This window comes from Poeciliopsis prolifica, unplaced genomic scaffold (genome assembly GCF_027474105.1).
Source record: "Poeciliopsis prolifica strain line A6 unplaced genomic scaffold, Auburn_PproV2 SCAFFOLD050, whole genome shotgun sequence".
Classification (NCBI taxonomy): domain Eukaryota; kingdom Metazoa; phylum Chordata; class Actinopteri; order Cyprinodontiformes; family Poeciliidae; genus Poeciliopsis; species Poeciliopsis prolifica.
This window is the reverse complement of record NW_026562425.1, coordinates 94176-120651: the sequence shown is the minus strand read 5'-3', so window position 1 is coordinate 120651 and position 26476 is coordinate 94176. Positions and strand designations below refer to the sequence as shown.

General features: G+C 38.6%; 1 protein-coding gene across 1 annotated transcript in view; it reads right to left on the bottom strand.

The window, feature by feature from the left end:
* The window catches only part of LOC129377983 (kin of IRRE-like protein 1), a 92026-nt gene that overhangs the window by 6850 nt on the left and 58700 nt on the right, over positions 1–26476 (bottom strand). Inside the window, exons 3-14 of the mRNA XM_055058204.1 lie at positions 24095–24244; positions 22115–22272; positions 17890–18040; positions 16895–17000; positions 14891–15039; positions 13490–13617; positions 12755–12881; positions 9574–9674; positions 5324–5540; positions 3932–4039; positions 2215–2342; positions 429–503 (exon numbers count right to left, since the gene is read on the bottom strand). Of these exons, the coding sequence (XP_054914179.1) occupies positions 429–503; positions 2215–2342; positions 3932–4039; positions 5324–5540; positions 9574–9674; positions 12755–12881; positions 13490–13617; positions 14891–15039; positions 16895–17000; positions 17890–18040; positions 22115–22272; positions 24095–24244 (1598 nt within the window). The remainder of the gene's footprint in view (positions 1–428; positions 504–2214; positions 2343–3931; positions 4040–5323; positions 5541–9573; positions 9675–12754; positions 12882–13489; positions 13618–14890; positions 15040–16894; positions 17001–17889; positions 18041–22114; positions 22273–24094; positions 24245–26476) is intronic.

Sequence of the window (26476 nt, the reverse complement as noted above, 5' to 3'; positions counted from 1 at the left end):
TAGACCACAAAGGGAAAACTTTTATAAAAATTTCCAATAAACTAAATATTTATTCATATTAAGCTTAGCTGTTAAAGGAAAAGAAATGATGTACTAGACTGCAGAATCATTTTTGGCTTTAAATATTTAAGGCCTATTTTGAGAAAAACCTTTCTATGAAACAAACACCGATAAGGGGGTTTTGTTTCCCAGCACAGTTTAAAAAGTCATGATAAATAAAAGTTTTGTTGTTGCAAACAGGAACCTTTCAACCAGTTTTGAAAACGCTGTGCTGCAGGAAAATCAAGACCTTACAGGAACTGGGAGATGAACTTGACCACAAAGCTCATGCAACATGCAGGAAATGATGCCAAAGATGCTGCAGATAATTGTTTTCCTGAAAACCTCTGGAGTCAGCACATGAAAGCCCCTTCGCTGACTCATCTCACCTTGAGCTCGTACTCCTCCCGCGTGTCGCTCTCGCTCCTGATCTCCTGCTTCAGGTCCATGTCGTCTTTGAATGGCTGAGTGGAGGGAGAGAGGGAAACAGAGGGCAAAAACTAAACCATCAAACAACGAAACACACACACGGAAAGAGGGAGGGTGAAGAAAGGAAAGGAAGAGGACGACAGGGAGGGAAGAGGAAAACAGAGTTTCAGCTTTTTCATCCCAAGAGAGTGAAAGACGAGAAACGGTTCGAGTCGTGGGGAGAATAAACGCTTCTGGGTCGCGGTTTGAAACCTTGTCATAGGGGCGCCGTCGATTAGATTCTCCGGTTCATCCACGGATTTTCTAAAAGGAGCACAATGTTAAAGTGAGTGTGTATTTTTGATTGAATGGGTTTATGTTTGTCTTTTATGTCATCATGGGAGCTTTAATGGGCACGACAGCAAATATGTTGATGACATTAAACAGTAACAGAAGTATATCTTGTGAAGTAGTAAATTGCACAAGTACCACATTAGTATGCAAATATGAACGTCATATCAGAGAATTTTAATATGTTTCCCTTTGCAGTGCTCCCCCATCTACTTCTGGTTCAGGATTCACAAATTAGCTAGAATGAGGAGTTTTCTCAGGAACATGACTCCAAATGATTTGTGGAATTTAAAAGGAGTTGAAAACATTTTTAGAAGGTCTGTAACTAATGCAAATATCAGAATCTACTGTGCATTTAAAGTATTTTATTGAAGTTGCTGGGAAGTATTGCTTGCATTTGTGTATTTTATTATCTCTGCCTTGATGCCGATAAATAAATCCAGTTATTTTTGGAAGGTTTGTTGGAGAACATTAGTGAACAAACAGCGTCATGAAGACTGAGGAGTACAGCAGACAGGTCAGGAAGTTCATTGTGGAAAAGGACAAGGAGAGAATCAGTCAAACAGGCAGCCAAGAGGCTTATGGTGACTCTGGAGGAGCTGCAAAGATCCACAATTCAGGTGGGAGAATCTGTTGACAGAACAACACTCTTTAGTCGACACCCTTCAAAATCTGGTCTTCATGGAAGTGGCAAAAAGAAAGCCACTGTTAAAGCCTACAGTCACAACCGGTGATGGAGGTTCACCTTCCACATGGAACACAGCTCCAACTATACAGCTGGAGAATGGCCTAGTCAAAGTCCAGATAAAAACTCAGTTGAAAAGTGCTTTTTCATTCCAATTCCGGGGAGCTTTTGAAAGAATGGACCAAAAGTTTCATCTGTAGATGTGAAACGCTGGTAAAGATATTTTCGACAAACACTTGCAGGAAAATGAGGAACTGTAAAGAGGTTACATAAAAATGCATGCCACATTTTCAGACTTTTATTGTTACAAAACATGAAGCCATAAATTTTCCTTCCACTTCCCAATTAAGCTCTACCTTGCACTGGTAAAATCTCCCAAAAATACGTGAAAGTTTTATTTTTGTTTTATTTGTTGCATGCAAATTAATGTGAATATTTTCACTGTATGTTTTTTGAAATGGGGTCGTGTTTCTTCAACAGAATACTTACAGTATCTTTGTGTGACATTTAAGATTATTTCAGCTTTCAGTTTTTACTTAATGTGTGTGCGTGCTTGTGCGTGCGTGTGTGTGTGTGTGTGCGTGCGTGTGTGTGTGTGCGCGCGTGTGTGTGCGTGTGTGAGCCCCTCCTGCCATGTCGCCCTGATTGTCTGTGTATTTGTACATTTAAGGCCAATGACCCGTACGCCTCCTCTCCGCCGCCCCCGGTGACTCAGATGGGAGTCTACTTACGGAGTACATGGCCTTGACCATTCTGGTTGCTGTAGAGACGTTGGCTGCCTCCTCCTCCAGGCTGTGGGTCTCTTTGTTGACCGTTTCTACCTTGATGTCTGGTTTACCGAGTGTGACGCCTCGACGACCTGGGAAAAAATGTTTTACAATATGGTGTAATGTAAACGTTTCAGAAATAATACAACCCAAAAAAGCCTACAGTCGTCAAACCTGTGAAACCTGTGAAAAACCAAACCAAACCGATTTATTTTAGAAGAGTTCTGTTAAAATGCATCAAAATTCTTAAGAGGAGAACAGAGGAGCTTGGAAAATCAAGCTCCTCTGTTTTCTCCCAGTGCTTCCAGTGCTAACTGGAAACAGCCAATCAGACCCAGGAGGAGGGTCTTAGTGCTGTCAATCATCCTCCATGTGGTGCTGTTCAACCTCCACCACTGCTCTCTGCTACTCTGCAGCATCTTCCCGAGTCTGTTGTGAATGCTAAAGCTAGTTAGCATGCCCATTTATAACAGCGGATAAATGGTTTTCCTCTAACAGTATTTTGTTTTTGGTGCATTTCTTCAGACAGCGATAGTCGTTCATGCAGATCAAGCTTTTCACAGATTAACTGTCTCTTGTTACACTGTCAGAATAAAACTGTTACACTGACAGCTTTAAAAAAATATGTAAAAAACTTATAAAAGTTACAGCTTGCAATACATGGATATGAAATGGTTTGTTTATGGAAATGGAAGTAGATTTGAACAAAATGGCAAATATTGGGCACATGAAAGAAATGTCTGATCTAGAGCCACTCGAAAGAAAAACAGAGGCTGAAATTAACTATTTATTTTCAAAATTATACGTTTTCTTTGCCAATTACACACCGAGCATCACATTTTGTTAAAAAAAATCTTCATGACTTTAATGTTTTGTTATTTTGAAGAACTGCTCTTTACAAGTCTACACAAGTGAACGCTCAGTGTTTGCCAACATGAGCAACTCCCTTCCACTGCCAGAAACCTTAAAAGAAAAGATTCCCATCTGTGAAGTCTCGAGTTCCATCGCAGACAACAAACAGGAGACTGTTTATCTGCAGAGACGACAATGTTTGTTTGAGTTTCTCTTTCTGAACGATATCTCTTCTGTAGCCGTGTTTATCAGCTCTGAACCAGAGTACGTACTTTTATCCCCTGAAAATCCCTCTGGGGACTCTGCCAGTCACCTTCAACGTCTTTTCCTGTTTCTTTATTTCCGGTGAAGCAGCTCGAAATTAAACATCTGAAAGCCACAACAGGGCTTTTAGATCTCTGGTTTGACGGAGCGTGGTGTGTGTTCATAATTACTAATTGGATTGCCGCTGGCTGTAGAAATAACACATATAGAAATCCATGATTTAAATGCCATTCACCTTTAAAGGCTTTTGTTTCAGAGCTCTTTATTTATGTCGCTACTTTATCCTGCGTGTGCAAGTGGCAAGAGGATATCAAGCAAGTCAATGTCAGCAAAAGGAAATGAAAACGTAAAGTGGGCGATTTAAGGCCGATTGCCATATAACATGAATATTCATTAATCTCATTTGAATAAAATGCTGTGCGGTTGGCATACGTCATTAACTTCGTGTAACATAAAAATGACAGAGCTGGGGTTGTTGATGAAAGAAAGACTGACAGGCAGAGTAAGTGCGAGCATGTCCATAAACAAACATTAAAAAAAACCAACAACACAATTTTCAACTCACTGCCTTTGCGTTGGCGGTAGAAGAAGAAGGCGAGTGCCAGCAGAATCATAAGCAGCAGAATGGAGGAGCCCACTGTACTAGCGGCAATAATTCCCACTGGAACAATATCTGAAACGAACACAAGCAGAGGAAGGGTCGGGGGTTGAGGGACAGCTGCGGCTTCGCTGCTGCACAAAAACTTAACGAGGATGCTGCTCAGTTTTAAGGGAAAATCCTTTTTGTGTCCTCGCTCAAAGCTGAATCTCTGAGGGCTGGTTATGTTGATAAGGCGCGCTCGTCAGACAAGGGGATGAAAACGTTTTCAGTGGACGTGTATGAAGAATAAATCCAAAACTCTGTCACTCTCTGAGATGTTTTGCTAGATTTTCTAAAGCCTGTGGAATGAAGTGGCGCAGAGAATAATAGCAGGATCAGACTGACAGAGCATGGAAAATCCATTTTCTCCAATATAATGTAAGATCTGAGATTTCATAAAGAAACAGCCACCAAGAAAATATGAGGAACATGCAGTGGGCCTTCTGAGTCACACAACTGCTTAAAACTAAAGTTTTTATTCTTTGCATTATCACAACAGTTTAGACTCAGACTTAATCTTTGATAAAAGCAGAAAGTCTGCAAATCTCTGAGTCCTGCACAACAGATGGAAAATTCTAATATTCTATCAACGTTTTCTATCTAACATTTATAGAATATTAGAGTGTAACTAGTCTACTTTAATTTGAACAGACATTTTTTGTGCAAACATAACCAAATATGATGAACAATTAGATTTGCAATATCAGTATTTGTTTCTTCTCTTCTTTAATTGATTCACATTGTCTAAAGTAGCAACAAACTGAAACTAAAAACAAACTAGAAATTATTCCAACTCAATGTGACTCTACTTTCTGAGATTTACATGCTGCCTAATGTAAAATATTTTAAAACTAGATTGTATATTTTATGTCCAAGTCTTTTGTCTTTTTTTAAGCCACCACATGTAATCTCTGTTATTGGAGTCAGGTGTGCACACGTCTCCAAATTGTGCAAAGGCTTTATAGTGGACAATAGATTGATCTTTGAGTGCATGCTAATGATAAGCACATGGAAATACTGATGCTATTTTCTCTTCTACAGTAAGAGAAAGTGACACAGGTAAAAGTTTGTGGATTGGCAGAAAATATTCTGGTGCAAATATGACACTCAAAAACCAAAATTCACAAGTAATAAGCATGTAGTACTTGCTTAGTACTACATGCTAAGCATGTACTACTTTCCCTGTAAAGTAGTAACCAATACTTTCTGTGACATTCGGTGAATCCTGAAGATTGAAAAGAGGTTTTAATCTTGGATCCCCTCGATGCTGAGGCTCTAACTGTCCATGTAAGCAAGCACTGTTTGGACCCAGCATACCTTTCTCCTCCAGGGTAATGATCATAGTTCCAGGTCCAAACGAGTTCCAGGCGGTGCAGTTGTACGGGGAGTGAAAGTCAGACTCCATGACGTTGTTGATGGTCAGGGTGGAGAGGACGGCGCCGCCTTGGGACTGGGGTTTGCTCTGCTCCACCGTGTACCTCTCCATCAGAGTGCCTTTCTCCTTCTCCCAAACGTTCTCCTTCCAGGCCCAAACCTGTGAAAAACCAAACCAAACCGATTTCAGATTGGGACACAAAAACATCTACAGTTTGAACACAGCTCCTTGGAAGAAGATCAATAATGCTCATTTCACTTCACCTTCAATCAATAACTACAAAAAAAATCACATCTAGAGGGACATGGTCAAAAACAAAGACTGAAAAACTGATAGTTTGGTATTGAAAGGTTAATTAAAGGTTAATTACCCCTTCATTTCTCATGTTGCAAATTCCCGAACTGGAAAGGGAATGAATTCCTCATGAAGGAATCAGAACCCAGATGACACGGAGTAGCAGGTGTACATGGGTGTTAAAATCTCAAGCAGGTTTTGCCACTTAAAATGTGCCAAGGAGGAATTTCTAGTGTATTAAATATGGAGCACTGCAACATCAAATATGCATCCAGCCATATTTTAGGCTTATGTTCATTTTAAATGGTGTTGAAAAAATAAAAAGATGACTCACTGAGTTACAAATCCAAAATCCTGCCAATATTTTGTTTTTATTTCATGACAGTTTTATGCAATGCGTCCTTTTGTCTTTCTGTACTGTCAACTCTTTTAAATATCTTTCTAACAATAATTATGTTGTATTGCTTCTGTCTGTGTCTTTTTTCCTTTTTTTTTGATGTTTTTGAGTCTGTCATTGCCTCATTGGACACGTGCACAAGCACGCACATAGCACCGCACTCCATATTTTATGAGTCCCCGTGTCTCTGCATTAAGCCTGGACTATAATGTCGTATCGCATTATACGCTCCGGGCTCGCTGGCAGTGTAGCAGGGGGCTGAATCGCTCTAAAAGCTCTGATTTCTGTCACGTCGGCACTGCACAATTGGATAATTGACGCTGAAAGGTACAAAATTTTACTCTCCCTCAATCCCTCTTCCTCTGATTTCAATTTATTGCTCCCCCACAGCCCTCTTCACTCATTCTAGATGTCAAACTGAAATAATGAATTTATTTTTTTTCCCTTTTGTTGCTTCTTTTTGTTACCGCTAAAGATTCCTCTATTTTTTCCCCTCGAAGGTTTCAATAACATATTACGCTGCCATAAAACATTCAGTTCAGAATAAATTGCAGTTTTATCAAGCATTGCTTCCAGTGATTTCCAGGAATAGATAGAAAAAAAAAAAAAAAAAAAAAAAACTAGCTTGATCCATTTTCATTCTGAAGGATTGAAGAGAAAATCAAATTACAAATTTCCGAGAAGGAAATGTGAGAGGCACTCCTTTCAATCATACATGAGTACAAAGACACACTTTGTGTAATATATCAAAATTAAACAATGGATACTTCTGTAATGTTGCTAGAAGTTTGAGATATTTACACCTGAGCTACTTTCAGAACCTTACTGGGGTTTTTGGGGGGATTTTAAGTTGTAGAAAAACATGTTTTTTTTTAACAAATGAAAGCTAAAATGGCATCTCAGATACCACAAAAATAAATCCTGAACAACAAGAGATGTTACTTCTTAGGGAAAGCAAAGACTTCTCCTGTGTGTAATTTGATCTCAGTATAAATCCTTCCCCTCCCTGAAGGCCTCAGAGGTTTGTTTGAGAAGATTAGTGAGCAAATTTGGAAAACTTCAGGCTGTATAAACAGTTTCATTTCCTTTTACCCTCACTAAACCTCCACTGGAAGCATTTACATTAGTTATTGGAAGTAGGGATAGAATATTTGACGCATTGCTGGCTGTTTAGAGGAACACAACACATCTATTCATCATTTGTCTAAACCTTCTAATCCATGCAGCATCATCCAACATACTGAGTTGAGAAAAATGTGGCAGCCTCGATCACAATTAATCAGTTTTTTATGAGTAACCTGCAACAACAAGTTCATTTTGCAGTCAGAGGATAATTAAGACATGCAGATGCCTTATTAAGTCTTAACTATTCCACATATATAAAGCTAAAATCCAATTGATCAACTCCAAAATGTACAAAACTCAGCAAACAGACTTTTATTGAAAACTAAGCGTGAAGAAATCCTACCTCTAGGGTTATATCTTTTTGCAACACTTCCCATTAATATTTAAAAATGTTTTCAAAACACCGCTTTGAACTTTTGACTTTCTGGCATCAACTTCTTATGCATCTGACCTTTTGGTAACCCAGTGTTCAGCAGGAAGACTGTAGTCCTCAGGCAGAGAGCTGTAAATTCTTCCAGCCAAAAAGCGAGAGCTGACAGAGAATCAAAGTTCCTAAATGCTGAAGGGATCTGGGCCAGGCGGTCAGGTCAGCAGTCACTCATCTCTTTCAGAGCTTGTTGTTGAACACGAACCTCCTTCAAATTTCAGCTTTCCGCATTCAAGTGGATCTCAGAACATAAACTATGTCATGGTGTAACTCTGTATTGGTCATTCTTATTTTATTGAGGTTTCATAAATGTTGCCAAGATGTGTCTGATATCTACAACGTTTATGTTTTTGCAACCTCTCTTATCGTGTTTTGTTTATAATGCTGTGGGGGCAAATTTACAAACCTATCTGCTTAGCAAAGTCTCTGCAGTCCAGAATTTGCAACGACATCTAATTCTCATTCAGCACAAAAAGGAAGATCTGCTCCAAAAATGGCTAAACCAAGCAAATATCGCCTCTCTGCAGCAGCAGAACAAATTACATCGGATTCTTTAAGACGCTGTTTGTCACATGCAGACAGGGGAGAAAAAGGGAGATGTTGCATACACAAAAACACAAAGCAGAGACAGAAGATACGGTAAACTTGCTATGCTCTTTTATATTTGAGACTTTAGCAAATAATTTTGTTAATCAAAGACATTGATTGTCTTTGAGATGTGGAAGTATAAAGCTATCATCCTGCGATTAAAGCCAAAGGTCTGGATGGATCATTTTGCTGTTTTTCACAATTTTGCGGGGGTGAAATGAAACCACCCACATCATTTATTGACAAAACATCTGGAAGATGTGTCAGAAAGAAAACTGCTTTTTAATAAACTTGCTTATATTCCTCAGGCACATTTTTCAAGACTAGCTGTTTTTGAAATTTTTGACATATCATGAGAAAAGTCTACCTGAATGAAAGGGTTTAAAAAAAAAAGCCATGAATATTCTGAAATTATTACAATAAAGGTGGGCTTTCTTATCATTGAAATGGAGCTATTTCTATGCAAACATCAACCTGGACAAATGTACTTTTTTACAATTGCTATACATGGTACAATCCATTTCTGGGGTTGAATATCCTCTAAATGTACATATCTAAACAAAATCTACTGTGCTTGATGGCTATAAATTTCATTTTGCAAAAGTTTAAAAGTAGATTATGGAAATAACACATTTCTGCTTCCAGTTGGCAAAGGATGTGGACCAAACAGCTATTTCGTAATGACCACTCACATTGGCCACCTGGTGCCCTTTAGTGCTTACTGCAGCTACTCTGTTTTCCATTAATTAAATTACTTTACCCTCCCTTAATGCTGCAGCGGCACTTACTGAGGCGTTACTGCTTAAAAAGCGTTCCAAATGACCAACTACATCTGTAGAGGTCATTACTTTCAGCACTGGGCTACTGGCAAAGAAAAGGAAGAAAGATATGTGGGAAATTGGTTATCATTTATTGCAAAGCTGCAAATTAGATGTCAAGATTTTTTTTTTTTATGATAAAACAATTTTCTCCACTTGATAATTTTTGGTAATAGGGCTGAAAGCTCTCATCCAATGTCCCTTAAAAATGAAACATTTTGGAAGCTGTATGTGAATTGTTATAATCTCTGCTGCGTTGGCTTTGGTTTGATCTGTGTGTCTTTGACTTCAAATACACATCTTAGCAGCTGTTTTCATGAGTTTCACCTTCCTCTAAACAGCTTGTTCTCACAAATTAGTGACACTCTTAGAGAACAATGTCGCCTCCGTCTTGTCTTTTACCCCTAGTGACACAAGCTAAAGAGAGAGAGAGTGTTTTCCAGGTGAGCTGGGAGCTTTGATCAGGATTCCCTGCGAGGGAGATGCAATCACAAGAGGTCAAGCAACTCCAGAGAAGATTACAGCTTCAGAGGATGGACTTACAATCTTATCAGGTGGGGGGGTGCTGGCGATGTAACACTTGATCCCTCCTTTTTCACCTCTGACAGCGTACTGAACTGGATCACTGGAGATGATGGGGGGGCCTGGGAGAGACCCGACAAGGCAGAAAGGGGATTACTCATACACACCTGAAATGCTCTGAGGTTAAATCACATTCAAAAGCATAATGGAGAAGGAAAGAGTGGCATGTTAGAGTCAAAATCTGATGTGTGTGGGCAGCCGCCGCACACTTGTCACTGCTGCAGAGAGCGGCAGTCACGGTATGCGCTCTTGAGACTGGTTGCTCGACTTCAGACTGACATTTTTTCTAGATGCCCACAGGGCGGGAGTACATTTTACTGCTAATCACGTAATTTGTAGGATAAAAAGTTAATGGGAGCAGACGGGAATGATACAATAGATAAAATTGCCATGACAGGTGCCGCCATTTTTTTGTTTTCTTAACCTAGCCTGTGCTTAAAAGAACTACGTGACCCAGAAGCCCACAGTGTTTCTGCTGGCTGCACTCCGCTGGAATCCAAAGAAGAGCAATGGAGGATCAAACATCAAACACATATGATGCAATAAATGACTGAGCTGATACCCTTCCAGTCTCTTCTCGACCTCTGGAGAGGTCAAGTGGACTGGTGTCAGATGCCAAGACGCTGCTAGCAACAAGCCGTTCTGAGCAAAGTCTCAGTTTGCTGGGAAATGTTCAACCAGATAATGTAGATTCACTTTTGTTCTGACACAGATATGTTTCTGAGCTTATTATTGAAGAACATGCTGGATTTTACATGGATGTGACGATTCTGACAGCTCGCTGTTACCAGTTGAAGATTAAAGTAAACTCATTTTACAGTAGCATGGTCTGATAAAATTTAGTGCCTAAAGACTAAACAAAGAAAAACAATCGGAGTGAGACAAGAGTAGGAATGGGAGAGAAATTGTGTTTTTTTAGTCTTTCCAATGATTGGGATTGAACAAATATTTATTCTCTGAGAGTATGATGGGACTGGAGGGAACCTCCATCCTTACCTCCATTATCTCACATTTCTTAATATTTTCCATAGGTAGAAATCTAGGATTTCCTTATTTTGCTCATCAAATGGATTTCTTGAGACACAATCCTCATTTGTATCTCAATCTCAGTGGCTTTCAGCAGAAAGACTCCGGATGAGTCCATCAAAATGCACCAAGTTTTGTCTTCTCCGGTGTTTTCAACTCTCTTCAGTAAATCCTTCAAAGTGACACTGTTCTGGCACGGCCATTGCTATTGAATTATTCATTCGGCTAACAAGCAAGGACATATAAAAAAAGCTGCACTTGTGCAGAATGGTTATTCTTTAGAAAATGCCTCTCATCAGTTCATTAGAGCTTATTCTGCTGGGAAACAGGTCTGATATGCTGACCTGTAAGACTTTTATCTCCAATGTTTTGGATCAAATAAGTGTAGCAGATTTTGATAAACAATTTTTTTCTTTTTGCACATTCAAGCTGCCTTGAGCCGTAAATGGTGCTAACATAACAGTCAGCATCATGTCAGAGAACTCCCTGCATTCAAAGTGTCAGAGCATTTTAATTGAACATGAAGGAATAATCACCCAACATTTACAGCCGCAAGTTTTCAAAAAACCTGTTCAGACATTTCTCTTTTCTCCACAATCTGGAGAAAAGAGAAAAGAATCCTTTAAATCTCATTATTCCATAAAAATGTTTGTCATTTCAAAAGCAACTTCTGAAACTCCAGCAGAGGCAAGATTTCATAATTTGTTAGTTTTACCGACACTTTGAGCAAAGTCACATCAATTCTGCTTACAGCAGCGCGGTCGCTCTCTGTCAACCTGAATAAAACAGTGTGAATGCAGTGACTGTGACACAGTCTCCTGTTCTGTGATGAGACAAGACTAAATAAAAGTTACAAGGATGCGACTCAGCTGCTGCAGGGGGCGGGGGGCGGGGCTTAATTAAAGCATGATATGATCCGATCAAGCTTGATACAAAACAGTAAAGCAGATGTGAAACCAGCAGGGGAAATCCAAAGCTGAGATTTAAATCTGAAGCTAAGCTCATGAGTATCTGTGGCAGGGCAGTGTTTAACCAAGTGTCAACTGCAATCTTGACCCAGCAAAAGCTGTCGCACATGGTTAGCTGTGCCGGGCCGGCTGATGTTATATGCAGTGACTTCCCTCTGCTAAAGTATGAATAACTCCTCTTCGAGGATGCAGCCGGGTTTGTGTGATCACTAAAAGGAAGTGGATATTGTGATGTTTTTGTTAAAACTGAAAGGGACCTACTAAGCAAAATTAATATTTTGCATATTTTTGTACTTCCATTTGGATCTCAACAACCTCCAGTGCTTAAAAAGGCAATCCAGATGTTTTGGCAAGAAGTTGTTGGTGTTCCAGATGTAATGTCACAAATCAGCCGGCACTGCCCGTCACCTAGCAATTTAGTCAGCTGGTTTTACTGCACAATACAAAAGGAGACATTAAATGTCTGATTACAAATGAAAATCAGAAAAGTCCAGCTTTTGTATTCAATCTTCTGAGCTTTAGTGGAATTAAAACTGCATTTTTTGACTTTGCAAATCTCGAGATTTTTGCTCAGTCTTCTTTAAAGAATAACTTCAACTCAGAATGACAGTCACACTAACTTTTCAAAAGAGAACCATGCCATCTACCTTCCAAAGTTTAACCTGTATGAATGTTTTTAAGGCACTGGACTTTTAGATTTTATAGTCACTGGCACACATCTGAAATAAATTCAGATCTGGAACCCCTCCTGCATCATTAAAAAAAACCCAAAACATAATTTGTTGTCCTTTTGACACCTCCCTTTGCCCAACAGCCTCACTCAGCTGTGTGCGCACAGAATTGGCAGACGTATTACACTGGATGCCCTTTCTGCTCCCTTGATTGTCCCTGGGAAGGAAGGGAGTGGAGTTTGAACTGAAAGCCTCCAGATCTGCAGCCAACCTGCTCTGCCACCCAAACCACTGTTTGACCTGCGTTTCATTTAAGAGCTAAAAACTCATTGCCATGCACTTTTATTATCTTTGGGTGTTTTCACAAATGATAGTCTGGTAGACTTGGTTTTATTCCCTCATGAGGGAAGATCTGTTTTACACCCTCCATGTTTCAGCTAATAATATTTATAGCAGCGTGTGCGGACATGAACTGACCATTGACAGTGAGCGTAACCTCGATCTCTCCCACTCCGATGCGCGGCACGATGGCCTTGCAGACATACTGGCCTGCATCGGCCTGGCTCACTGACTTCAAATGCAGCTGGTTGTTGTTGCTGAGAACCTGGAAATAAAAAAGTATAAATAAAGAACAGGACGTCTGGTTGTGATGTAAAGATATTCAGGAAGGGAACAATAAAGGGAAGGAGTATGAAAGGAGGAGGATCTATGTTTAATTCATAATACATGTTGATTTACTCAGCAGGCCCCATTAACTTTTTCTCCCCAGGCCTTTTCTTAAATGGTTGGGGCATAAATTAAAGATCTAGAAGCCTCAGAACTAATAGTAAGTCCTTTAAGTGAGCAAACACTTCAAAAATATACCTCCTTAATGTGCAGTGAAGCCAAATTCTTCAGTACCTTCCACGATTATTGGAACTCCTGGTGGGGATGTGTACAAAAGCATTGAAATAGATTCCCTCTATGGAGACTCGGTGGCCCTAAGAAGCCTCTCTTAGCTGTTAGTCTGAAACAACGAGCTTTGGAGATTTTTTTCTACCTTCCTTACCATTTTCATTGTTTTAATTATTGCTCCGACTGTAGGTTTTGGTAAAATTAGGCGGGTAGTTAATTTCTCCCATTTGGAAGTTGTGGGGGGACATAAATAATATAAATGTACACATTCTGCCGATATGAACTTATTGGGGCTTTTTTTCCATGCTGTGCTCTTACCATACTGGAGCCCTTTTTGGTCCAGGTGAGGGTAAGAGGAGGGTTTCCAGCCCACTTGCAGTTCAAAGTAACATCTGAGTACACATCCACTGTTACTGGTCTGGGCTCCACCACTAGAATTGGACCAACTAAAAAAAAAAACACACCAACATAAATGACAAAAAAAATGTTAAATTCTCAAAAAGCAAAGCAAGCTTAATGATCATCAACTGACTATAAACTCTTAATAATAAAGAAAATTAAATACTACTTCCTTATTTTGAAAGGATACACAGTGGTCATGAAGCTAGATCCTTTCACAATTTAAATTATTATATAAAATTAAGGCTTTTAGGGATGCATTTTCACTGTTCTTTCTTCAGGAGTGTAAAGATCACACAGCAACTTTGTAAAATTTTCAGCAGAATGCAAAGACGAGCCATATACTTTGTGGGGAAAGGGTTCATTACCAGAGGAAACAAAGACTGAACTGTTTGAGAACAATGACAAAAGCTCTAGATAAGGAGGAAGGCTACAGTTCAATAGACTCAATTTGATTAGGGACCAAATTGCAACATTTGATACATTTCCTGCACCGTGTCAAATGAAACTGCAGTGGTGCTGCACCAATGAGGAAAATGACACAAAAAACTCTGAAAAAACATTGAGTGCAACTTCAGTTTTTGTAAAATATGAACAAAAGTGAGGTGGTGTCAAATTTTAGCGATTACAGAATTTCTCTTTCATGATCAGCAAAAGACCACAATCTATTTCTCCTGCTAGCGTGAGACTGTTATGTTAGTTTTGGTTATATTTACCCAGAATGCCCTGCACTAAAGCTCACTTCCTGCTTTTGGAGCAGTTTCTGGTCCACTTGCATCCACAGACGCGTTCGAACTGCACCAGAGTTCAGTTCAACCGAAACCAACAGTTAGACTTTTAGGTGGACCAGAGTTTGCTTATTTGGTGCGGATCAGAGTTCAATTGGGCATGCACACCTCCGCAAACGAACCAAACTTTCTAGATAAACAGGCTAGAGTTCAATTAAAGCAACTAAACAGGCTGCTGTGAGTCAGCCCTAAATATACATCTGCATGGTTGAATCTTGGACAAGCCTGAAGAGTTCCTACATTAAAATCACTTCAGACACACACCACAGTTATAATTAGAAGTGATAAAGCTTCTGGAATTATCTTAAAATGTTAAAAAGTTCATCAATTATTTTAGATGAACTCTTTTGCACTTAACACGAGAGTCATCACATGTAGCCAGAATCACACCACATAACTACAAATATCATATAATTTGTCAGCAACTTCATCACTCATTTATTTAAGTAAAAACAAAGCTATATCTTGCTTTCTTAGGTGAAAAGCAGCTTTATTGTCCTCCTCAGCACACGAGTGTTTATTATTGACTCACAGTGCACGTCCACCAGGATGCTGACGTTGGTGCTTCCCACTGCGTTGAACACCTGACATGACACGGGCTCAGTGAAGAATGAATGATCTGCCGTGGTGACAAACACACTTTCCCTGGCCCCCTCCAGCAGCACGCCACCTTTGGCCCACCTGGCGGTGAAAAACACAACACCCTTTAACACGTTTCACACGGCTGCAAATCATTACTACGTCGGTCTGTCTGCAGGAAATTTCAGAAGCTGTGAGAGGATCTTAATGTGAGATTTTCACTCTAGGAATGTAAAAAAAAATATGACTTGATTCTCATGCTCTAGGGAAGCTCTGCAATAAATTAAAACAATTTCTGAAATCCACATGGTTGCTTGCCAAATATCTAGCTGAAAATCATATCACCATATTGCACATTCTCCACAGAATGACATTTTAATGCACATTCTGTAGGCTCTGCACCTAAGTACCTGGCAGTGTTCCCACATCAGGACCTTCTCTGATAGAGTTTCAGACCTCAGCCGTTTTTTTTTTGCACTTTCAGTGCTTCGTAGATGTCGCTTACGATAAAACTCTCCGTTCGGCTACACAAAATGTTCAATAGTTTCACAAATTTTGTTCTCTAAGCAGAAATTACAATTCAGGAGCAGCTCTTCAGAGTGAACACAAGCAGATTGGAGCAGATGAAAGGAACCCATTGGCATTGATCATCCGATCAGGCTGCTAATGTTGCACTGCAGGACCACCAACATCAAAACCTTCCTCACATCTTGAGCTACAATTAAAGCCAAATGCAGATATGAGTTCATTTAGACCTCTAGGCTGCAGTGGTTGGCAGAGGAAAGGATATTTTTAGGAATTGTTTCCAAAAGCTGGTATAATCTGTTGAACAAATAGAGTGAAAAATATTTTCCCTCATAGATTTATCCTTTTGGTACATATAAATGTTTCATATCAAACATATTTCAGTCAAACAACCTTTTATAAATTCAACAATTTAGATTTCAAATTAGAATTTCATGAATTCGGGCAAGAGGCTATTAAAACCACCCTGCTCTAATGTGGAGAAAATAATTGATCTATTCTGGTGACTAGATGACTTTAAGAAATAAAAAAAACATTCAAACAGAACCAGTCTGACAACATGACGTAGGATTAAAGATCTCCAAAAAATGTAATTATAATCATCCAATTTTTTTGTCACTTATTGATAGTCAAATCAAAGATCAATAAGTGATGCTTGATTGTAAGTGTAAATTCCAGTAGTAGGTCTATGCCAGCATGAAAACAGTAAATGTTAGCATTCACATTGTGCCTCTCATTCTTCCTCTGCCTGCGAAAGACTTTGCTTTATTGTTTATTTATCTGTTGTTTTACTGTAAGTAACCTTACAGAGCTGATTTAGAACTTTAGTGAATTTTCTTGCCTGTCGATTTTTCTAAGTGTCAGCGGATAAGGCAAAAATGACTCAAAAAATGTCTGAGGTAAGGTATTGAGTTCTTCTTTTGTATTTTATTACTAGATGGCAAACCAACTTAAGATGTCTGTACTGCCACCTACTGGACTGGAGTGTCAGTCCAGTTCCACTATCTCTGCTGTCTGTGTCAGTTTTGCTTGACTTTCACTTGGAGGTTAATTTGAAAAGCCTTTTTTCCATTAATATTCCAATATTTGAAAACTGCATTTACTTTTCACTGACATTAAAATTTGTTTGATAACTCAAAAGTAAAAGAGATATTTTAATATTCTTCACAGCACCGTATTTTCAAAATAAAACTCAAAACCCAGTCACTTAGTATGTATTTTACATAATTTTTTTTTTTGTTTTACAATCACTGACAATGATGCAAATTTTCCTTCACAGCATCAGGTCAGTGGCACAGCTTCTTCTTTTTTTAATAAAAGAGGCTTCCTTACAGGGTCAGTGGCACCGTCTAACTTTAGTATTTCCCCAGGGTAATCGCATGAATTTTAATTTCGCCATCTGTGCAAACATGAGAGTTGTCATCAATCAGACCTGTAGCCCATGATGGGCGGGTTGGCGGTGGCCTGGCAGGTGAATGTGACTCTTTCTCCTTCCAGGACTGAGCGAGGCTCGATGGACAAGGTCACAGTGGGAGGGTCTGCACAGGAGGAGAAACAGATTCAGAGCCTGTTGTAAGCAGAAACTGACAGAGTGAATCTCTTATTTCCTTTGCATAAATCAATGAGGACCTGCACTGAAGCCCAACAAGCCGACAAGTTTAACATAAAAGATGCTTTCCTGAGACGTATTTAACACTTTGGTGTCTGGCTACACAGCATATTGTTCACTCAAAATTTTACTGCTTTTCAAAATGTTAGGGCAAAATTACATTCTGAAATAATATATTTGTTTGCTTCTGGATACAGTGGACCCCATGCTATTCAGACTTTTCTGTGGAATGTGAATCCAAGTTATTCACGCTTATTTTGTAGCACATATTTATAAAATATTAAATAGGAAATGCAACATGTCAAATAGCACTTTGCTTCTTGACTGGCATTTGCAAAATATTCAATCTAGGAGCTGCATAAGTATGTATTTTCATAATTGTCCAGTGTGAGATTATGCTGTCGCAATAAAAGAGGCTCTTCTAAGTTTTATGGGTTACAATAATTGTGCCCTTGTGGATTTAGCTATTTCCAAACACTGCACAACTAGTTGAATGAATGTAAAAAAAACTATATGTCCAAATATTATCTTGTTATTTTTAATCAACAATGCTAAAAAATAATCAAGCTGGTTTGTGCACAGATCTTTCCAAGGACTTTTTAAAAAGATAAAATAAATGATTTTAGCACAAGTTGGGATTGTATGATGCATGTGAAAATGTGGAGCTTATATGAAATAAAGCAAAAACAACAGAGCTTTGTGGCAATAACGGTCTTAAAAACTTATCATTACAGCTATTTTGCTTTGCTTTTCGTCTTCGTCCACCTGACTAGGTCCTTTAACTCTTAACACCCACAGAGAGGAGAGCAGCAACGTACGGTGGACGTTGAGAGTGACAGTGGCTCGTTTGCCCATTGGCACTGCTGGATTGCTGGCCACACAGGTGAAATTGCTGCCGCTGTCAGTGTCAACTGGAGTGATGGGGAGATAGCTCCGGCTCGTCACTCTCTTCCTGTCTGGCAGAACCTCCTGTTCGACAAAGAAAAGTCAGAAAGGTGAAGAATGAGAACAGTGCAGGAGACGGATGAAAAATGATGGGGGACAAAGGGAGACAGCAAGAGAAAAAACAAGGAAGAGTGAAGGAAAAGTTACAAATTAGGTCAAATAATAAAAAAAAGTCTTTACAGAGAGAAGAAAAAACTTTTTTTTTTCATACCCAAATCTGTTTTTAACCTAAGTGTTGAACAAGAAGGTATTGTCTTTGTGAATACAGCTCCCCAATCTGTCAACTGTGTGACATAAATAGAGGTGGGCTGCAAGTAAAATTAATGAAGTAAGAGACAGAAATATAAAGTTATGTGGAAATTTTGGTATTTTAAAGACCAAAATGATTCATATAACGAACATGATTACAAAATAACAAAATCAAAACTTTTCCAAATTTGATTTTTTCAATCTAAAAGTTCTGAAGTTTTAACAAGCTTGTGTCTGTGACTGGTGGATTTGTGGTTGAAACATGTTTTCTCATTCAGTGGGTAGAAAATCCACAAATTTTACTCAAGTAGAATTAAAAAGTACAGTGGAGTCAGAATACTCCTAAAAGTAAATTCGTTCCAAAAAGCCACTCAAGTAAATGCACCTGAGTAAATGTAACTAGTTACTAGTTACTAGCCAACTCTGAATATGAATGAGCGGCCAGTAACAGTGTAACACAGGAGCAGGATGAAATATGCATGACCACATGTGTGTGTGGAAAGGGGATAAAACCGTCTGAGAGAGATGTAAAAACATCTGTGTTGGAGTGTGAGTGTTTGATGCTGACTCCGTGTGCATAATAAAACATGAGTGAGCATATGTGAGCGCGGGGCTTGCAGGCATGATTTCACGTGAGCGGGAGAGAGAACAGGATCCCGTGGAGTCTGACTGTGGGAGAAAGAGCGCAAAATATCAGACTGCACGAGGCGTCGACCTGGGATGTTCAGAAGTGTCTCTGCCAGCGTTTTGAAGGCGGTCTCAGCTTTACAAGGTCAATAAAACACGCCTCGGATCTTTGGGTCTTTCAAGTTGCATTGCAAGCAAGTTACATGTTTGCAGGGCAACAAGTGTTTGGCATGTTTGGCATATAACTTCACAGAATCAAAGAACGGTGACTGGGTGAAGAAGAAGCTATTTCTTTCTGTACATGCAATATCTATGTTTGGTTTTTGCAAAAATATCTGACATTTCAAAAGTAAATTTGCTTAATGGAAACATGCCAAGTTTGACAAAATAAAAACAACTCCCTTTTTTCTAAAAAGTTTTAGGCCTAGCATTAGGTGATTTTTTTTTACATTTATTTTACAAAACTGCAAAAGAAACACTTTTTTTTTGCATTGCATGAGTCACATGACCATTTGATGTGGATATGACTGTGCAATCTCAGTTTTGTTTCCATAGAAAGTACCCCTGAATCAGTGTCTCTCTGTATCTTTTATGGATTTATTACATGACACGGATGATGAGTTATTATTCTTATTATCTCATGTATTCCCAGGTCAGAGCTTCTTTTTTAGCTGCCATTTGCTCACATCAAAGCCACTGACAGAGCTTTGCTGTCATTAACTGTGTACTCCGAGGCCTTACTTCATGGTAAAAGTACTCTTGATGTTATAAAATAAAATTAAATGAATGGAGTTGAATAATGAACTCTTTCTTTGAATGCTCTCCATTTTTAAATGAAAATACTTTTAGAATAAATTATAATTCTTTCTAAGGAAAAAGGAAAAAAAAAAAAACTTTTGCACTTAAGTTGCACAAACTCCTTCAAGAAGAAATAGCCAAATTTCCATATCCATAGATAGATATTTCATATTCATTTTTTCTTTTATTTCTTATGGTTTAATTCACTTATGTTAGCCTCAAACATGTGCTTCGTGTCTGTATATTCAAATGCCTGCCATGTTCTACACCTGAATCATTTTCATTCAGCCTGAGGCAAAGTGAGCTGCAGAAACCCCTTCGGCGTTTAAAAGTAAACAACCTTCACCTATAGCTGAACAAAAGAACAACAGCAAACAAGTAAATTCATATTTGAGTTTCTGATGTGCCATTTCTTTAGTCTGTGAGAACAGCTTTACCAAATACAATATCCACCTAAGGTTATGGCATAAAATGTCCACTCATGAATGTATTTAAAAACAACAGGGAAGATATTTGCAGGTAGTTTAAAAAAGCAACATGTTTTCATTGACATGTGGATGAATACTGTGTGGCTGTTGCTGAGCTGTTCATAATTTCATTATTATCTCCTGATTCTCTGATTATTTAATCTGTTTATGAAAAATATAAAATATTTTTGAATGTTTTGTATGCTGAATAGCTTCTGTATTATTGTTTTTTTTAAAGTGTGATGAAATATTTACCCAGCAGTGAATTGTAGCTGGTTGTGTCCTTTTGCAACCTTCTGCGCCTGAGTTAATTTCTGCAACTGTAACTGATTCTGAACGCTTCATAAATTCATCATAACCAAATAAATAATTAATGCTGCTTTTTCCTGCTTTTTTTCATCTACATCTACCAGCTTTTTAATTTGTACCTTTCTCTACCCTGTTAGAAATAATTAGACAAGTGGTGGTTAATGATGAATTCAATATGATTTAATGTGTTTTTACTTTTCATATATTTTGTCAATTAGTCCCTTTTTCAGATTTTGATGATGTCAACTAATTCCTTTCTTGAGAAGGAAAGGAATTTCCTTTCCTTTCCTGCCTGGAAACAACTCAGTTTTCTGTTCTTCATATGTGAAAGATAAAAGCACAAAATCAGGCACATGGAAAGACGGGAGATTTTTTTCTAAACCAATGGCTTTTTCTCTCTTTGGTTTAAAAATAATGCAGCAATTTAAAAACAACAGATCCTTTGGCTTAGCTGATACTACTGTGTTTATGTGACTTTATGACCTGAGGTTATGTGTGACACTCACAAAAATACCATCACCTGTTCAGCTATAAAAACAAAAAACATGACGTTTAATTAAAATCTCAGGTTTTCCATTCTTGGCATTTTTTTTTGCAAGAGGTTATTGGTCGTATTTTGCTTATTTCAAACAACTAGCAGCTGTTGTTCACCAACAAGATTCACCCTCACGCTATCAACAGCTTACCATGGAAAGACATCTTAATATACATTAAATAGCTGTCTGATGAATATAACAAGAGTACAGCTTTTCAAATACAGTTGGCTGAAGAAACTTATTACTGGATGTTTAACTCAACATTTATTAACCTTTCAGTTTTTATTAGCATCTTTATACCCAAATTATCCAGAGTTTAGCATTTATGAGATAAAACTCCATGAAAAAATCTATTTTGTGCAGTAGATCAGTTATATCACCAGGAGAGTGATTTTCTAACACATATTATCCAGTTTGGGATTTTGCAAAAAGAAAAATCTTCAAACAGAAGTTGCAACTCTTCTTTAAGATTTCCTTATTAAAAAAGCCGAATTTGAAATTAAGTCACTGTGTCAGAGGTGCACTTTCATTCATGACTTTGTTAAAAAGTTACTGACTTGTTTTACATGTAAATTCGCAAAGAAACTACAGGAATACTCGTTTTTTGAGATTTGTCAATTATTATTATAATTGTTGTCATTATTACTATGTTGGATAATCTTCGGAATATGTATGAAGTAGAAAAGTATCCATCATTGAACTGTATTGTATTTATAATTTATTCAAGGTGCATGCTCCCATTAATTTAAGTTCCCTCACGTTTCAACCAAGGCCCTGCAGCAAGAAACTGCAGTAGTGAGAATTTTACTGCTTTTTATGTCTGATTTAAAGGCATAAAGTTGTTCCTTTTATTGTCTCTGATTTGCATTTAGGAGGTTTCAGACCTTATCTTTAGAAACATGTTCTCTGTCTGCTAAGATGTTGAATCTGGATTTTATTGTTGAGAATTAAGCTTTGTGTAAGAATGTCTTTCTCAAAGCAACTTTGAAAAATTCTGCATATATTTAAATGCTATAAACTCATCTTAGGTTTCTGGCGTTTCTTCTCAGTGCAAGTGTGAGTGTTAATATGTTCATGCATTGTGCAGGCGTGTGTATGCGTGTGTGAGTCACCGTAGAGTGGTGTGCTCCCTCCACAGGGATGCCATTCTTGGTCCACTGGATGTGAGCTGCAGGCTTGGCCCCGCGGGTTACGCAGGTCAGGTTGAATGCAGTTCCAGCCATCAGCAGCAGCTCCGGCGTTCCCTCCACCACCGGATCCTCAGGGGGGACTGCAGGACAGAAACACAAATCCATACTCTTGACTTTAACGCAAGGGCACTCAGGTTTAAAGAACAGCCACATCTGTGCACACACACACACACACACTCCAGTTTTTCCCCATAGGTCAAGGGAATATTGGCTCTTATAAGTTTCTTTCAAAAGAAGTTCACACTTTACAAGAGGAATTTTTCTCACCAATCAAAAGCAAAGTGCAATGTCACCTTCTGAGAAGTCCAAAAGGGCTGTCGTGCATTTTCCTCAGGAGAGTCCAACTTTCTGACTTTTAACCTTCTCGCTGATTTAATATCTCAAAATATTCTGGGAGCACTGAGCATGAACTCCACTTTGGCCCTTTTACTGAAATGCAAGACTTTTACGACTCAAAGTATCATCGATAACTACATAACTTAAGGTTGATATTCTCTTTTGGTAAAAAGACTCTGCTTTCGGCCTATAATGAACTGGCAAGAATACAAAATGTAGCTGGATGGAATGAAGCAAGAAAATACGCATTGTGTAAAAAAACAAACATGCAAATCATATTTGAGTGATCCCCTGTGTGGTTAATGTTTTTAACCACACAGTAATCTGATTGTTTTTTAAATTTATTTTCATTCATTTATTTTTTTTTTCTTTTAACGTTTCTCTTTTCCTATTGAAGCTGATAGAAGGAATCTGGTGGCAGAGTTTTTATTTGAAACCAGTAAGAAAAGAAAAAAAGTGTAATTTATGAACATTCCTTAGACGTTTCTGATGACTGTGCGGTGAAATAACCCTCTGGGTAAAAGTCTGAGGGCAGGACGTTGTCTTTTACCTAGACAGGGGCTGCAGTGACTCATTAATTACACAATATATTCCAGTGATTCACAGCTTGACTTGACGTCTTACTAATAGATTTTAGCTTTTCTCAAGACCATAATGTCTCAGAAGTGCTTTTTTTCTTCTATATCTTATTATTTTTTTATTTGACCTGTATTTATACAGGTTGTCTCATTGAGATCTCATCTATAACACACATTTTGTAATAAAGGAAATGAATTATAAACACAGCAACTAAACAAGTAATTGAGATCTGAATGAGTTAAATAAGATAATATTTCTATATATTGAGATATTACACTTTTTGTCCATCAATTAATGGAAGAATGAAAACTTTGACATGTGGAACTATGCTGAACACGTTTAGGCTATTCATGGCTGTGCACATCTGCAGCGGCCTCTCTGGCTTCAGGAAAATCAGTTTATTTTTGGACCTATGTGCAGACGTCTTTGTTGGAGATAAGAATAACGTTTGGTGATGTAAGGAAGACATTAAACAATTGGTTGTTTAGGAGGCTGCATGGCTACATGCAGAGGAAACTGATTGACCAACTGAGGAAGCAGGGAATGTGGTGTGTCTGGTGTCAAAGCCTAGGAAGCTGACAAAAGTTGCTCTCCAAGGTCATGAACCTAGAACTTTGCATATAAAGTCTTGAAATGTAATAATTAATGATTAGGCTGCACTAATTGGAGCTCCCTGTCCTACAAGAAGAGCTGCCTATGAGCACATACAGTCTATGCACATTAAGAAGACTGTAGATCCGTAATATGATTAAAACAAGAGAAACACAATTTCATATCTAAGTACTGTCTTTGTAAATACAATTGTGCTAAGCTACTTGCTGACCCTCTTTTGTTTGACGCTTAGAGAAGACCCCAAAGTTTCATCACATAAGGTAACCCAAAGATAAAGCATTTCAAAAAAAGGATGATTGAAACAGGAAAACAATGATATATATAAAAGAAAACAGAGCAATTTGACCGTTGCTCTTACAGAAGCAGATCACTTACTAAGTACGTTGAGCTTGGCTCTCCTGGAGCGCAGGGCGGCCTCCGTGGCCTGACACTCGTACAGGGAGTCATCTGACAGCTCAGCGTGTGAGATCTCCAAATTGAACTGGCCTGTGTCCAGCGCCCGCAGCACGCGGTACCTGGGCCAGGCTGCAAGAGACGCACAGCAACGACGCAATCAAGAAACAGAAACATCACAAATATTTTCCTCTTTGTGACATTTTAGCTCACCCAAAATTTTCCACTTAATACTGCCATTCAGTAGCCATTTTATGGCACAATGAAGTAAATGTGCTACTGTCACTATAAAAATGCTATATATACACACCAAGTATGACCTTAAAGAAATTCACCTTTATAATTCAGCCTTAAAATTGGGAATCTGTCTCTTTAAAAACTCCTGCTCTTTTTGAATCACCATCTTCAGGGAGTCATCACAACATGGCTCCTCTATTGTTATAATGAGCTCAGCAGATCTGCAGTTTCACCACGTTTGCTAATTGCTGCTGGCTAGTCTGAAGGAGCTGAGTGGGGGAGTTGCAGGGCAGAGATGCTCTGTTGTTAGAAAACCTCAAATGGCGCTATGTTGCCTTCGAAGCGAATGGTTGCCATAGGAGATTAAATGATTTCACTAAGATCCATTAAATAATCAAGATAAAACTACAGGTATGTTTTTGATGATGGAATAACACTGTAACTATAATGTAGTTATAATGTATATTATAATATATATTGTAATAATATGATGTTAAGCTCAAAAAAGGCAATTTCACTTAATATTTCCTCTTTAAACCTAGAAGGAATCGGATTATGGTCAGAAATATACAATATAAGTAACATGTAAATAAAATGCATGAATTTATTTGACTGAAATATGAGCATCGTCTGTGAATTTCAGTCAAAACAAACTCTGTTAGGGGTAGACCAGTGTTGAAGCTTAATTGCGTGAGGCAGTGATTACAGGCTGTCTTTGCCGCTGGCTGGGATTTAAGATCGAAGCACAGACATCATCTCTTTGCAGTGCATATTTAATGGACATTGGACAACTCATGCCAAAGTTTGCAGAGACTAGATCCTTAGGTTTCAGGTAATTATAGCTTCCTCAGCAGCAGTTGTGCTTGGAATAGAAGAAAATTAAAATACCATCAAATACCACTGATGTGTTTAACCTTTTGGGACGTTTAGAAATGTATATCTCTGTATCGACCCTGCCAGTGACACCGGCTTGAATTATAAAAGCTCAGATGTTCGCAAATTATTGAGCTGTGGCTCATCTTTGCAGGATTATGACACAACTATTCTGTGAAAAAGGGTAATGAGATACCATTTTTTTTTATCTCGGAGCTGAACTGTGCCAGAATGTTCAGAGTATCAACCTTATCTCTTTTATATCGCAGCTTTGCTTCTGTTTGTCAAATTCCTAATAATGACATTAATTGAGATCCTTTATCATTAATTACTCTTCAACAGTTTCTTCATTTTTAAAGAGCAGAAACGTCATGTATTAATCATCCGTCACTGTTCTCTTTTACTTTCTTTCAAATGTGGGAAAGACTGAGGCGTGCATTGTTTACAGCACAAGGCAAAAGATACAAGCTCTTCAGAAATAGATAAATGCTGAATCAAAATCTCATTAGATGAATCAGAGGTGGCAAACAGAACGTAGGACATGCAGTTATGCGGAAATGTCAAGACTTGTTATCGAACCACAGTGGGAACATTGAGCGTTTACTTCAGATGTTTCCTTTTGTTTTAACTGCACTGTCTGGAGATCAGAAATGTGCCTCCTTTGCACACATCAGATGGTAAAAACACACACACACATTCACTAATATATAGATAAACATCTGCAGAAAGACGGATCAAACACAGTCGCATATACGAAAAGTGCCAAATCAATCCTTGTGTGATTTGAAAACTGCTAAACTACAGGCAGCGCTCTTCCAATTACTGCAGCGCCCCAACTCCCCCTCCTTTATGTTTGAACCATCGCCTCTCACACAAAGACATAATTGAGCGTGACGTCCCACTAGGGGGCACTCATTGATCCTGCGTGCCCGATCCTCTCATGACATCATGGATTCAGGAGGGAGGGAGGCAGGTTGGGGGGCAGAGAGAGAAACAAGCAGGGTGGCGGGTTGGGAGGGTGAGTGAAGGAGGAGGAGGAGGTTGGGGTGCGGGGGGTGGCAAAAGTATTAGTGGAGATTACATCACCCACTCCAGCATCTCGCAGCATAGCAACCACAGAGGTGAAAGCACCCCAGGGAGAAGCGGAAGAAGGAGCAGGAACAGCAAGAAGAACAATAAACTGATACCACTGACGTCTGCAGGTGGAGAACGAATGACTGTGTGTTTTATAGGTATTCACTGAGTCTAAATGTG